General features: G+C 38.1%; 1 protein-coding gene across 1 annotated transcript; it reads right to left on the bottom strand.

Moving 5' to 3' along the window:
- Window positions 1–2,915: 2,915 nt before the first annotated feature.
- Window positions 2,916–15,265, bottom strand: LOC140241243 (ubiquitin carboxyl-terminal hydrolase isozyme L5-like). Its single transcript, XM_072320995.1, has 11 exons — window positions 15,181–15,265; window positions 13,514–13,580; window positions 13,002–13,107; window positions 12,100–12,225; window positions 11,393–11,454; window positions 10,769–10,899; window positions 10,068–10,131; window positions 9,487–9,601; window positions 7,888–8,004; window positions 6,584–6,682; window positions 2,916–5,132 (listed from the first exon to the last, which is right to left on the bottom strand). Exons 1-11 carry the CDS (start codon window positions 15,257–15,259, stop codon window positions 5,067–5,069), a joined length of 1,032 nt encoding a protein of 343 aa, XP_072177096.1. The 5' UTR covers window positions 15,260–15,265; the 3' UTR covers window positions 2,916–5,066.
- Between the last annotated feature and the right edge of the window lie 917 nt (window positions 15,266–16,182).

The raw sequence follows: 16,182 nt of genomic DNA, 5'->3' as shown, positions 1-16,182 counted from the left end.
AAGTTTAAAGGAAGACAAAAATCAGATCTCAACGAGAAGAGGAAGTTACGAAGCGAGCTCTTTCCGTCGCTAAGGCCACCAAACGCCAAAACAAACGTCGTAAATCAAGGAGAGAGCACAAAATGACAATGAAAATAAACCTTGCTCCAAATTTCGCTCGCGTTTTTCATTATACTCTGTCCCCTCTGCGACTAGTTATGCTATGCAGCGCCAACGAAATAACGCACTAGCAACTCAGAGATTCGCAGGGAGTATCCCCATCCTAGTCTTTTGACGAGGCTTCCTAGTGTGGCTACCCTTTTAAACAGCAACGAGCTTTAGCTCTACGACGCGAACGCCGCCAATTAGGCAAACAATGGCGTTCTGCACATGCGCGACACAGCTGTTTCCATTGTGCAACCCGGGAGGCTGCGTCGTCTTAGCGTTCGCGTCGCAGATCTAAAGCTCGCTAATGTTAAAATAGCAAACAAACAAACCAAACAACAAAAAAGTCAGCAATAATGACGTAACATAACTGCTTGCCAGTCACAGCTAATAATGTCAGTCTCATAGCAACTATAATTCGTCTGAGAACAGAGCGGAGCTTCAGGTATTCAAACCGTGGTAATACGACAATATGGAATCTCTGAGGAACATGAAGTGCAAATAAAGTTTGAAACATTTTGAAGCATATTTGTTATTTCACTAGACTAGCTCTCACTTTAACGCCGAAAATGAATAAACTGCAACATGTAGGGCCTTTCAACAAGGACCGCACGTGGCCTGATTGTGTTTGAAATTCAGTCAGAAGTTACGTTCGGACGGTGATCCTTATTCATCTTCGAGGCGAGGATAAACTTTATGGGGCGCCAAGTGTTGCACGGTCGATTTCCTTACGAAATACAAAGTCATTTCGTCGACAAAATGATTGATTTCGTGACTTATTTGACCGTGCGCCAGTAGGCGAACCATAGCGCTTATTCTCGAGGTCAGTTTATCCTCGAAGTTAAGGATCATATAATATCATTAGACTGCATTCATTCCCAGACACGATCCAACATCTAACCATCATGCGTCATCGCACCATAGCAATCTGAACTTCACCCTTTCCGTGCTTTTAGTTACCGATGGGCATAGAAAATCCGAGGGCTGTACATAATGTCCAAACTCCCTGGAGCACATTTCAGGGGGTTAAGGAATCAAACTCTCTTTCCCTCCTAACAATCTCCTAACCTCACTGCATCATCACCGTCACCATCACCATCACCATCACCATCACCATCACCATCATCACCATTACCATCATCACCATCATCACCACCACCATCATCACCATCACCATCACACTACATATCACGTTGCCTCGAGCACTCATGTGATAAAATGGAATCAAAATGTGGGCACATGACAGTACATGTACACAAATAAATACAGTGACTGACAACTTTAAGTTAATGCATTCATATGGAATTTAATGCACGGCGAGATGCACGTTTTACTATCTTCTTCGTTAGTCTTCCTTCATACGGAAAGGAGGGTTATTATTCACATCGTAAGGCCAAGACATGAGAGAAAATATACAGCGCTTTAGTAGTTAACGTGCATATGCACATAGATATATTTACACGGATTTGTGGTGAATGTTACCAAGTTTCTGGTGTAACAGTACATATCAAGCATAGCTATGAAGAAGGGCAAACTCAGTCTTCAAATACAAGTACTTTCCCTTGAAGCATCGAAAGCTCCTTCCAACTCCATGGTACAGTGTATCCCCACGCCACCAGGTCTTCACAACGCTCTCATGACCACGGTCTCAAAATTGTCATTGGCATTGCTTAGGTTTGCTAATGGTAACGGCCGAGTTACCATACAAATAAGTGAAAAAAAAAAAACCAATACAAAACAAAACAAACAAAAAATACATTTGAAAGATAATAAAAACAGATTTTAATCTACAGACTCACGTCTACATGGAAAAGAATGTGATGCTTTGGTATAATATTCACCTTGTTACGAAAGGGTTTTGTTATATCTGACATCTTCAAAAATATTTTCAATTTTAATAGCCTTTTTAAGTTTTGAAACTGGTTCTGCAAGCAAATAGTTAATTACATTACGAAAATGTCAGCTGTAATAATTTTCATGCCTCAGAAAAAAAAAATAATAAAGATACACGTGCCAAAAACATTCAAGTGATAGTGTTACCTGATCAAGAGGGATCAGCAATGACTATATTTGCTAACTTTGCACATAAGCTATACTTGTATCTTGTTGAAAATCCTCACTGAATATGGACTGTCAAGAGACTAATGACCAAATCCACACATATTCTAGAGCAATGTGAACACAATGTGCAGTCAAATGAGAGGTCCCCACCTTCCCTTACAATTATAGTTCAAAGTATACGTATGGCCCTTCATCTACATTTAGATTAAAGTTTCACTGATCTTGACAAGTGACCTTAAGGATAGACATGTAATCATCAACACACAAAGCAAATTGTTTCCATCATTATTTTCATCGGTTATATCACATTTCCTCGTGGCAGTCATGGCTGGAAATGGCATCTTAGGCCGAATGATGAATGCCCTCTGACTTGACATTTTAGCTTTCACCAACACCATTTCATGCAAATGATTGTATACATGTACATGTACTTCCATCCTCTACCCCAATTACATATAGCAATTGGGTGCTGGTAGTTGAAGTTATAGGTTGATATGACATTTTCGTCAAAGTGCAGTAAGCTTTACAGATCAGTGGCGGATTGGGGGGGGGGGGGTTAGCACCGGGTTTTAACAAAAAGATAAAGGGGGGGGAGCACCGGGCGCGCTCCCCCCCCCCCTTTATCTTTTGTTAAAACAAAAGAAAGAAAAAGAAAGAGTCAGCCGATGAAACCCAGAAGTGGCACCAGAAATATTTTTGCACCCCCCCCCCTTTTACGGGATTCCTGGATATGCCCCCACAGATGAACTGACAGACAATCTGAAAACATTCTACTCTGTTAAGTGAGATAGCACGCACATACTGTACAAGGGAGGTCCCTTGAGTGAGATAGTTAACACTAACATGCCTACCAGATAACACTTTACTCTTAATGGAGAGCAAGAGGCATACCAGGGTGAACATTGGCGAGTTTTGCCGATCCTTAACGGTTTAATTAAAACAAAAATAGAAAATAGAAGATACAACTGTATCCATATTATTCTGTCATATGCATCTTATGGGGTTTGGTGAGAGCAGCTTACAAAACAATTTTCCCTCATGACAGAAATGAAACATGTCACAACAGATTAACTACAGAATATCTGATCACAAACAGGCACATGACAGACAGCATTAGCTAGTGTACAGAGAGCTCTTTGTGATAAAACAACTGAGCATATTTACAATACATACTAGCATCGAAACTGCTGCATGTTTTTTGTTGCATTTCATCAGAAAAATTCATGTGGACTACGTTGACAGATTCTGCAGTTTTCATAACATACCTACAGGACATATCATACATATATATATAAATACTGCACGACTGCAAGGACACGTGATCAAAAAGTTAGAAGTGAGCAAAATCTGATATTTGTTGATGTAGCCACTTGAAATAGCCACAGATAGGGCACCTCAAATTGCACCTGTCACTTCGAAGTTCCACGCCGAAGGACCCTGTTGCCAGAATAACACTTGTCAGTGCTTTTGTCTTGCTTTGTCTTGTTTTTGTGGGAAACGTCACTAATTTCTTATTTCTTTGGAAGATTTATGAGTCAATGCATTCATGCGTAAGGGAATTCCAGCTGATGATTAATGCTTATTCATGACAGATACCACTTTTGAATTTTTTTTTGTCCACTACAAATGAAATAAATGAGATACCGGTACCTGGATGCTGATCTCATAGTTTCCATAGGATACAATCTTAGATATACTAGTACTCATTGACTTTCTGTGTGTTGTAACTGTCTTAAAACCTGTTTGATTTCATTTGTGTGCTGTCTTTAAAAGGCTTTTTATATCATCAATCTATTCAAAATACAGAGACTCCAACTCTCCCGTTTTCGACGGGAGATCTCCCGCCAAAAACCCATTTTTGCAAAATCTCCCGTTCTCCCGCTTGAGATTTAATTTCTCCCGCCCTGGCTCTGTGTCTCCCGTTGGAAAGGATTTCTTACTTATTGCCATCGTATGTTGAAAAAATAAGCCTTAGATTACACCAGAGAGCATCTAGAACCCTAGGAACTTCGCACGCATCAACTTAGAGTCTCCCGTTTGGTAGGGGTTTTGGGCGGAAGAATCTTGAATCTCCAGATCAGAAGGTGCTTGGGGTTGGAGTCTCTGAAAATAACTCTTTCTTTTTTGGTGTAAACTTTGACTTCACTGGGGATTTAAATCCCAACTTTGAAATGTAGAAAATAAAACGACAAAAACAAAAAATAAGATAAAAAATCACAAAAACAAACAAACACTTATCATGGAGCATTACACAAAAATATGCCCTCTGTTCAGTGTTTTGCCAAATATGCTTGCTCTGAAAATATGTGTAACTACTCGTACATACTTTTGTTCTGCATGGATCACATGCCACTTATTCATCATAGACTCTCTCAGCTAAAAGAGTGAATTCAGACAAATTAACGAGCCTGTGCAGCTTTCTCCAAGCAATTCAATTCTTTGTCACATCCGTGACTCCACACACAGGAATTTTTATGGTCTGTGATAATACCAAAGAATTATTTCGGCAGTACCAAGGCAGGCAGTCACATGTAAGTACAGTACAGAGAGGCCTAAGATCCCCTGCACTTCAGAACTGCACTCTGGAATGTTCTGTCTGCCATATACAAAATATTATCGGTGGCGTTTTGCAAATTAAAAAATAAAATGATTCTGGTGTTCAAAGACGTATTATGTGATATTTGACATATACCTTAGATATACCTTATTCATTGTTTTTGTTCTGACTCTCAAACTGATTTGACGTATGGACAAATCTGATGATGCCATCAAGAATTCATTGTCGTCTACGACGCTGAAACATGAACTACACTGCACCTCCTTGGGGGGCGAGTATGTGGCAAGGTGCCATAGCTAGCATCTTATCTCGCTTCCTGTGCCTTCTTCTGTTTTTCCTTCTCTTGTTTCGCCAGAGCCTTCTCTTTCGCCTGCAAAATGATGGAGAAATTAAGCAAAAAAAAAAAAAAGTTATTATACATCAGTGTGGTTTAGTGATTATATGGCATATAACTCACAACTTCTTTCTAAAGCCTGTTGGAGGCCAGTCCAGACTGTACTCGGGCAGGAGTCTGTGGGAAATGTGCGCTGCAGCAAAATCAGCATGTCCTCAACAGATTAAGCATGGGTCTATCTAACTTTTAAGCAGCAAACGGAAGTAAATGATCATTGTCAGAGTTATTGAAATGACAAAAGACAGCAAATCCAAGCATTTGTGCAAGACTAATCTAGGGCTGCTACAAATTCTCTAAGATCACTCCTCTCCAATCAAGAGATCCACATTGGCTACCAGCATGCCAGAAAATCTTGCTTAAAAAGGTTCTGTTCATCATCACAAAGTACTCAGAAGTAAAGCCCCACGTTATATTGCTGAACTGAAAAAAAAAACAACAACTCAACCCTTATAAACTCATAACCTTTGTAAGCTCCTAGAGACATAACCATTATAACCTCACAAGAAGCAAAACTAACATTAGAAGATATGTACTTTGCACGTGCAGCTCCCATAACAGTGAAATCAGTTACATCTTAGAAACTAGAAATTCAAACATCACTTCACATTTTATAGGAGTATCTTTTTCCATAAGACATTCATAGTTTGTAAAGTGTAGAACATCAGGAACCCTCACAGTCCAGTAAAATGTATATACATTTTCTGCACCTTAGAAACTTTGCACACAGTCGATATCTTCATTAAATATACATAAAAGTCATGAAATAAGCAAGGCTCTTTTCCTTGATAATCCTTGAACATAATTATAACTGAAGGATTACCCCAATTGTCTTTAGCGAGATTCTTACATTCCATCCTTGCCACACCATGTAAAAATGAGTACACAGAAAACTATATATTTTACATTCATATATATATATATATATATATATATATATATGAAGAGTTTGATTGCAAAAACCGATAAGTCCATATTTGTCAAATGGAGATATTTGCGATTGAAGGTGAAGAAAAATAAAGAGAATAATAAGAAAATTTTTGCTTCTTTTGACCATAACTTCAAAAATGTACCTTTATATGTAGTGACCAATATATCATTTAAAAGGTATTATTTTGTACTTTATGACAGAGACCGTACTTCGAAATCTTCAAAAATGGACTTATCGGTTTTTGCAAACAAACTCTTCATATATATATATATATATATATACACACATTATACATGATGATGGCAGCATGAAGACATTTTCCTTGCTGTAGCCTATATCTTTACATGTATATCAGCATTTGCTTCATCACGTTTTCCCTGTACACACTTACATGGTGGACATTGTCCAGTCTGGATTCTGGAGGCAGACTGTACACAATCCACACTCCTGTATCTTCCACTTTAGATTGGTAAGCTATATGTACTCTATGGAGACATACCTGTTGCACTAAAGGCACTAGTTCCCCTTTGCTGGCCAACACCTTCAGCAGTTCCATGATCAGCGGCAAGTAGTTGTGTTTTCGCCGAATGTTCTCCGTCTGCCAAACAGAATGATCAAATATTCATTTATCAGATACTACATTTCCAGGGTGTCTTACAGTCATACTAACATCAGGGATGATATTAAGGCTTGTTGAAAAAAATTGGAAATCAAAATTTTCAGGTGATTTTGATACATATGGAAAAGTAAAATGTGTACAGACTTCAGACAAAAAAAAAAAAAATCTGAAATCAGATTTAAATCTACAGAATACCATGCCTGTAACATATAATGTAATATCATAGTCCTACTGGTCTGCAAATAGCCCCATTGGCAGCAAGTCAAATTATTGCAATTATATTACCCGACACTGTTTGCAATAAAACCATTTTCATCTTTGCTGCATTACTCTCGCGGTTGCTTTCGTTCATATGACCAACCACTGACCAGTATCAAGTAGCTCATTTCAGGTGCATGACCATGCATCACAAAACTAACAAATACGAGAATGCAATAGAATTTCATTCTTCACGAGAAGCACACATTCCACCATCATTACTGAAATACGTCCAATAGAGGTAAGTTTCATGTGTTCTTTTATTTTGCTAGAAAAGTGAAATCATGTTGAATTTCCTTTATATTTTCTTTTTATTGTTGTTCAAAATGATATCATGAAGTGTAGAAGTCTCCTTACCCCGCAATGATGACACGAAAGCTCTAAAAAATTCAACACGTTTGAATCGACCCTCCCATTTTCTTCAAACTTTCAGGTGATGTGTTCTACTAATATTGCTGCCTTCACTTATATATTATTCAACATCTATATTTGGTTTCCTTTAATCCCTTCATAGTGTTTACTATAGAAATTTACACCCTTTTCTTTGTTCCATTCATTGCTTAGAGCAACACTGGGTGAGATTACACTTCAATAGACCCTAAACTCCAAAGCCTCTTTTCTCAGTACACAATTTTTGAGGGTGTACATTTTTTCCATTATTTAAGACATTAAGAAAGTCCACTTGTATCGAGTTACATGTATTTTTAGAGCACAGGGTCTCCTTTTTTCAAAATTTGCCCTTGACTAAAAATCAACATCAGGCGACTTGTTGACAGTTTTGCAATGCAAGGTCACATAATCATATACGGTGTATCAACTTTCATATATAAATACTCTCATACATATACATATACATACATACATACATACATAAATACAATTCATATATTACCGTACTCTTCTTGTATTCTGAACAAATACCTCACCTTGAATAACTTTATCTTTCGATCCTCCTCCTCTACAAGCAGTTGATATTTGCTCAGCTCTGATTGGATGGCTGCAGGAGATAAGGGACTGGATTGGTTGGTTTCCATCAGCTCACCCTGTTAAAATGTACATCAAAATACATGAACAAAGTAAAAACAAAGGATATGTCCATTTTAGTCTGCTAATGAGCACTTTTTTCCCCTTCTTTCCTAAATATAAGACACAGACACACACAAAAACAAACACACAAACAAACAAACAAACATATGGAATACTGAGATTGAAACAGGATAAATTTCAATGCAGAGATGATAGAAAGGCAGAATTATAAATTAGAATATTTGGAAACTGCAGACCCAACCACCACTTACAATTAAGAGAGAATGCTTTCACGAATTTTGATTACTATCAACATCCTTCTCATGCTAAGGTAACAAAGTTTGCAAATTCTTGCTCAGTAATCTTTAGAATGTCAATGACAAGAAGATATACATAGCAGCTATAGTTGTGCTTGCACATTTACAGCTTATTCAAAGCCACCTGACATTTTGGTACTGTGTCCAATGATGACATCTGCTGATGTGAGTAGGTCTTCACATCACATATTCAGGAGTTTTTTGACTGAAATATACATCAAAATGTTATGATCATTCAATAATTTCATTTTTCTGCACCCACTAAGCTCCACCCTTTAAAAATCTTTCTTGCCTTTTGTGATGTCATAAACTGTACAAAATTTAGCTAAAATAAGCATAACAATACCATTATGGCTGCCATTCTCGACCTTTTTCAAACTGAGGCCCACTTTTGTTCCTCCAATCTTTTTGAGGCACAGATTAAAATGACTGTCTTTTTTGTGTATTTTTTTTAACGACATCACAATCCTTGTGGTATACACAGCCACCCTGACATAACCATGTTTACCAGCTCACGATAGCACGACAAGTTTCACATAATATACTTCCAAAACTTTTCTTGACTTGCTCTCAAGCCAGGAACACATAAAGGATGTAAGTGTAAGGGGGACCTTTATAAAATAGCTTCCAACAAGGTCAGTTATACAAGGTACATTGTACATGTGTGACACAACATTTGCTCCTCCAACAATTGCTCCGGTCTTTTTTCTCCAAGGACTTAGGGTTAGGGTAAAAGTTGTAATAGGGTTTCAGATTTAGTTTGATGTGAGGATTAGGATTAGGGTTAGGGTTATGTTTGTAGGTAGAATTCATGTTTGGCTTAGCGTGCAGATATTTTATGGGAGCAATTGTCGCAGGAGCAATTGTCGCAGGAGCAAATGTCATTGATCCATTTCTGTACTGTATTCAAATTCTATGCATGCTTTGTTGACAAATATCGCCTACCAACTACAAAGCTTGTTAGAGGTACACCCTACCTACACTAACAACTGATTAATTATAACTGAATTCCTGCTCAAGAAACTTAATTGGATGGAGCAGATTAATAAACTGGTTTGTTACTTCACTGTATGCACAGAAACATCAATGACTTTTATTACATTACAGAATGGTCTATGAATTGTGGTTGACATGCACAGCATGACGCCACACAAACAGTGCATTTGATGAATTTGGCCTCACTTGACTTTCCAGTGTTTTGAGTTGTTCCTGCAGCCGGCTGATCTCCTTCTCGTAGATCATCCGCCTGTCTGAGATCAATGCCATCAGGTTGAAATGGATCTCATTCGCACTGTACCTGTGTGGTTCATGCAGACATGAAAGTTAGCTTCTATGTTGTGCCATACATGTCACAGACCTATTCTTGAAATGCATTCAAATACAGGGTATAACTGTTATGACAAATATGGTTACACTAAAATTTCATAACAAAGAAGTAAAAATTCAGGTCCAAAATTTATTATCATTAACATCTATGGTGCAAAATTCCCTTTAGTTATAATGAAATTTAAAGATATTGACTCCTTCCGAGGACTTCATCATAATAATAGTAGCATGCAGATTCAAAATAACTCTTTTCTGGATCTCTTGGGGAAAAACATCCAGACATTCTAGAGTACACACATAAACTAACCCATCATTGTAACATCTCTATAGCCATGTCTTGGGAAGGGGTAATTCAAGAGATCTGATATGCAATCAAATCTCCAGCTACTATCTGGTTGTCAGTCATAACAAAATCAATGTTATCACACTTTTCTCACCTTCTTATTCTCTCCTCGATGACAGGTTTCACAGTTTTCAGCCAGTCGTCATCATCAGCCTTGCCTGCAAAACAATGCATCCAGTGCTAGTTTGAGAAATATACCTCCAACATCATCAGAATTGTTCACATTGGTGTCAGAAAAATTCCTTGAGCTAAAGCTCTAGAAGTCTCACATGGCCTCCAGGACAAAAAAAAAAAGTTAAACTTATGATCTGTATACCAAGATATTACATAAATTGCACTAATCTGATTACACTGGAAAATCTGAAATATGTATGAGGTTGAAGGTAATAGCCCGTTGAGGACGGACTGATTTTGCTACAACACACATTTCTCATAGACATTTGCCAGAGTATAGTCAGGACTTGTCCTCAATGGGTTAACAAATACTAAGTGAAACCACAACTAAAAGTACACCCTGGATTGTGTAAGATATAAAGATTTAGACAAGCAGGATGTTGATTCATAGAAAATTGAATTCCATGCAAGAATTTGACTTAAGAGGCAGAATTCGTATCCAAGTGGCAATGATGCAATGTATCAATATTTTACAAGAACTTAAAAGTATGGATTTCCTTAATACACAAGTTGACAGTAATGTGTTTCAATCTGAAAACAAAGAATACAAAGTAGGAGAAAACTGAAGTACAATAGGACAGAAATGTACAGAAATGCACCAGGTGACTTATGAATTTTTACCAAGGTCAACAGGCCCATCCTTAAGTCCATCAAGTTCGTAAAGCCTGCCGTCAATCGGCATGTAGCTGACAAAATGGTACACGTCATCATCTTTGTTAGCAAGCCTTGCATCAAACTCAAACATCTGCTGCCTGTTTGAAAGGAACCATTAAAAAGAAAGTACTAAGTAGGTGTCATATTTAGTATGACACAGAACAAAGACACACATGCATTACAATGTATACTTACACAATACATACATACATACATACATTTCTGAAAGTTTTCAATTTAATATCTTTCTCATAGATGAAACAAATAGCACCCATCAAATTCATTCACTTCTGTTGGATCATGGCATTCCCTGTAATTGCTTCTCTGGATCTTCCCTAACCTTGTGATCATCTAGCACACACAAGTTTTCTGATCTGTTGTCAAATGCATGTTCACGATGAAAAATGAAATGGACAAGGAGAGATATTACAAATCACAAATCAAAACACAGAAAGCTGCTAAACTATGAAGTTCTAATAGCATCAAAGAAACACCACTATTGGTTCCTGATTCAGACTACTTCAGGCATGTAAATTGTACAAAGTCCAATATCCCCACCGAAGAAAACAGTTTTCAAAAATCTGTTCATACCTTGCAAAGCTATTGTGAACTTGTTTGATTACTTCTGAATTGCTGATTGTAAGGCCTTTCATCTGAGGAGAAAACAAGACATACATATTTCATGTACAGTGCAGACCTTATTATTAGGTGATAGTTGTAGCATACATATTGAAAGTGCAATTCTATTCCATACTCAGGACTCACACTCTAAAAACACATTTGCTCAATAGCAAAATGATAACAATTTTGCTATAATGGGACATGACATTAGAAAGCTATAAGATTTTGAATTCCAGCAAAAGTGATAATATGTAGTCAAAGCTACCATTTGCTAACTAGAGGACATGATGACATAATTGTCCCAACAGCTTTCCACTTTAATATCTGGACACTAACTAATCTCCACGAAATTTGCCAGCTTGAAATAAAAGAATGATGAGTTTATCAGCAATGCAACAAATATGTCACTCACACAGATATCTTGAACCTGTTTGCATGCATTTGTTTTATTTTGGGTTTATATCTAAACTTACAGATTCATCTGTGCTTTTCTCCTCCTCCTCCCCCAATACTTCCATACTGATATAATCCTACTGTATGGAGTACATGTGTGTGCATAGTCTGAAAGCAATAACAAGATGCTTTCATAACATCCTGATCATTCAATTATTTGGTTTTTTTTTTTCTATAAATCAACCTTGTTTATTTGTCTTAGAATGAAGGGATTTCACACTTACAGTTGGGTCAAAGCTTGCGGTGAATTCCTTGAATTCTTTGAGCTGGTTTCCAAGGGAGACGTCACTGTGGCGGCAATTCATCAGCACACTGAGGATAGCCTGGGTGGCGCATGCATTGTTTATGACCTGCAGTCAAAATACAATGAAGTCACGTGTTAGCACGACACTCCACATTGAATACATCAACGATCTCATATACTTCACAGTCTCAAGTTTTAAGAACCAGTCTCTCGGGGTGTACAGACATTAAATTGTATACAGAAGTACATAGAAGGGTTAAAATGTCTGGTAGTCTTTACATAAGTTGGGAAGGTTTTCTTTCCACTAATGCTTGCATTGAGTTTGACAACACGGGGTATACAACAGCTTGTTGGTAAAACCAGACAATGCATTCCTGGTACATTGTGACATGGCTGTATACCATACATATATACATGCATCAAGTTCAAATGAGTATAACTACCAGCCTTGTATTGCCTGTATGTGTACTGTTGTGTAATGATACTTAAATCTATTACTACCCCTTTAAATTTGTATATTCCACCATGACGACCACATCTATCTCCCAACCCCCAGCCAGTCAATGGCCTCTACCCACACTTACCTCCCAACCACTATTGAGTCACTGACCTCTATCATCCCTTGAGTATGCCACTAGAATGTTAGAATGATTCCATTCTTCCACCAACAGTATCAGACAACATTTAACAACAATTTTTTTTAACAACAATTTAACACTTGGAGTGAGAGAACATAATGACACAAGACCTCTCAAATGAAATAAACTTTAAAATATATAGTATTCACTGCATGTCACAAGCACTTCATTCAGTGTACCTTATAAGATCTAGATCCCAATGCACAACAGTACACAAATGTGCAGCACAAAGTGTGCATTTTACCTGTTTTGCAAAGAATATGTCATCCAGCCTCCTGTCTTGAACTATGGTGCCTGAAGATTCCATTCCAGGCTGCCACTTGAACAGGAATATAAGTCCATGGACTGGCCTGCAATTTAAAATGACAGACACATCAATACATAAAATTTTGAAATTATAACAACCAGAGCTCTACTTCCACTGATTATTGAACATGCTGCATTTTCACCTAAGCAACAAAATTCCAGTTACTCTACAGCAACATTACTGAACACTGAACTGAACTGGACATACTGATATTCATAAAACATTGCACAACATTCAAGAGATGCAGAATATATTCTTTCAGTGACGGGTAATTGCTAACTTCTTCCCTTGCAAAAGTTATGCCACTCTTAAGTGGCTATGGTTCTTGACCATGGATTTAACCACACCTAAAATTTTCTAGCAAATCTTGATTCGCAAAACATCATGGTTGCAAAAAGATGGCATATAGAGTTTCAATTATTCTTCCACATGTATGACATGATACTTACTTCAATTTCTCAAGAGCTGTTTGATCATCGAGTGTCCATATCTCTTCTACTTGCATTCCAGTTACTCCTAAAGTTGACATGATAAAGGAGATAAATTACACAGGCTACAACTGACATACACCTCTAATGCAAAACATTCAACTTCAACAAACCAATAATACTGGCACCTCTCTTTTATTGTGAAGTCTAGTGAGAATGAGGATAGAACTGCAGACTACCATTTTTTACCACTACTGTACATGACAAAAACCCTACAGGGTGTACATACACCCTTTGAATCTTGGCTCTATCAAGTGAATAAAAAAAAAAAGAATGAATCCGCATAAACCCCCATGTCCATTTTGTATCGTACACAATAAATACTTGTGAATGCGGCCCCACCAAACAGCGTTTATGCAAAATTGATGCAGCAGTGGGGATGATTTCCACAGCATAGCATCTTTCATCCTTCCCTTCTACCGGTTTTTCCTCTGTTCTTTCTTTTCTTTCTCCCTACTAGTACTATTCTCAGAAAGACTTCCCAATGTCCCTCAACTAATTTAACCATAAAAACAACAGGGCTGCCAACTCTCATTCAATGAGAGTGAGACTCACTCATTTTGGTCCTTTCTCTCTCCAAAACTTTATTTAATTTGCATGCATTTCTATTGATCTCACTCATTTTGACTCCTAAATTATAGCATTGGCCTATGGGAGTCTCACTCTCAACTAACTAGTTTCCAATGTTGGCAGCGCTGAAACAACCCTAACCTAACCCTTGTAAACCTAACCCTAACCTTAACCCTGCTTGCTAATGCACGGATGCACGCGCACTGCGCTGCGGTGGGGCCGATATCATGATTTTGCCACCACCATCATGACCATGCCATAAATATGGCCCCAACCACATAGAATATCTACACAGACTCATTCAGAGAGCCATCACATAACATTCCAGTATCCACATTACATACTAACCGATGACAGTATCAGTATCAGTATCTACCCAACATTAGACAGAAAGATCCATCTGTCTGGAGGAGTCTTTTATTTTTTTTGAGGTTATCACTCTCCTCAGGAGATAACTATACACACAGCCCAGTCGCTGCTGTAGTAATATTAGAGGTAGAGCAGCAGCGACTGGGCTGTGTACATGGTGTATACAGTAGTTAATTTACTCAGGAGACAGCTCGGTATCAAACTCTGTGCTGTGCCATCTCTGTGGGATATTTTTTTATTTTTTTTTGGGGGGGGGCGCGGTCTTTTTTTTTTCTTTTTACTTCATTATGTTGATTCATCATGTTGCTTTCACAACTTACAAAAAAACCACCCCGCCCGATTTTGTATTTTTGCCTGACATTCTACGCGTGTAAACCAATGCTGTGTGGTGTCAGCGTGGATTTAGTGTCCCCATGCACGGCCCATCCAGCTGTTCTACAAGCTGGTCTTGCTCGGTTCCTGCCCGGCCCGGGCGGGCGAGACGGGCACGGGCCACTCTCACATGGCCCGAGGCTCCTCGCGGGTGTCGAAATCCGCACACGTCCCATCCCACGGCATGACTTGAGATCATGCAAACTGATGTGTCATCACTGCATTTCTGTGTGATTAATATTTAAGGTATAGACAATAACAACTCAAATAAATAATACTGTCTGTCCAAGGGGATAAAATATCATCGGTTTTCTTACCAAAGCCCCGTATTAGCTCTGTAAACACTCCTGGATCACTCTCAATGAGGCACCAGTCGCCAGCCGAACCACCCGCCATGATGAAGCGCTATGGTAGTGTCACATGAATAATTTGAAAGGAAGGTATAAGAAGAAGTGCTGGCTGGGAGAGTGGTAAGGAGACAAACCTCGAAAGAAGAATCGGCTCTACCTACTGAATACAGGGTAATTTTTGCCGAAATGGACCATTCAGGTGTTTGGTTTTTTTTTTCACTGGTATCCGTGTTCTGATCGTGGCTCAATATACTGTTGCACCAACATACGAATGACGGCATTATACAGTATTGGTGGAGATGAGAATTGGGCTTTTAACTTTTTGCGAGATACCAAGTGAACACTTATGAAATAGTACAGAGCATACCATTTTAAGAGGAATTCAAAGTTTACTTGATGAAAATTGGGTTTGGAATGACTGAAACATCCAAAAACAAGGTAAAACAAAGCGATCGTAATAAAGTGTGGGTCCCACACTTATTAGAATCGCTCTGCTTTGGATATCTCAGCCATTTCAAAACCAATTTTCATCAATAAACGTCGAATTCCACATGGAATTACATGCTCTTTCATATTTCATAAGAGGTTTCTCATTATCTCACCAAAAATGTTAGAAACCTGATATTAGGTCTCAACCTAAACCGACCCCTTTAACATCACAAGGTGTTTTTCTTTTCTTTATGTTTTTATTGATTATCATGATTATAAAACAAATAACATAACACTCAGATGTATAAAGCTACAACTTACATTACAATAACAAAGGATGTTTTTTGTACAAAACTGTGAATAAACTCATGCCATCCTGTTTTAGAGACTCTTTCCCTCAACAAGAGTTTCCATATAGTTACAGCACTTGTCTGTATGTAGGCCATGGCCTATACACATCTTGCAAAACAGAATGATGTGAATACGAGTAGGTCTATAAGTACGTTTTACTGGACCAAAACTGTGGATCTCATTACCCCT

This window comes from Diadema setosum, chromosome 17, assembly GCF_964275005.1.
Source record: "Diadema setosum chromosome 17, eeDiaSeto1, whole genome shotgun sequence".
In the NCBI taxonomy this organism is placed as follows: domain Eukaryota; kingdom Metazoa; phylum Echinodermata; class Echinoidea; order Diadematoida; family Diadematidae; genus Diadema; species Diadema setosum.
Note: the sequence above shows the minus strand (reverse complement) of the source record. Positions and strands in the feature narration are given on the sequence as shown.

Excerpts from the sequence above, each read along its gene's own strand:
- LOC140241243 (XM_072320995.1), bottom strand. The coding sequence starts at position 15,259 with ATGGCGGGTGGTTCGGCTGGCGACTGGTGCCTCATTGAGAGTGATCCA. Across the intron at positions 13,581-15,180 it reads AGAGCTAATACGGGGCTTTG|GAGTAACTGGAATGCAAGTA; the intron begins GTAAGAAAACCG and ends TGTCAACTTTAG. Across the intron at positions 9,602-10,067 it reads ATCGAGGAGAGAATAAGAAG|GTACAGTGCGAATGAGATCC; the intron begins GTGAGAAAAGTG and ends TGAACCACACAG.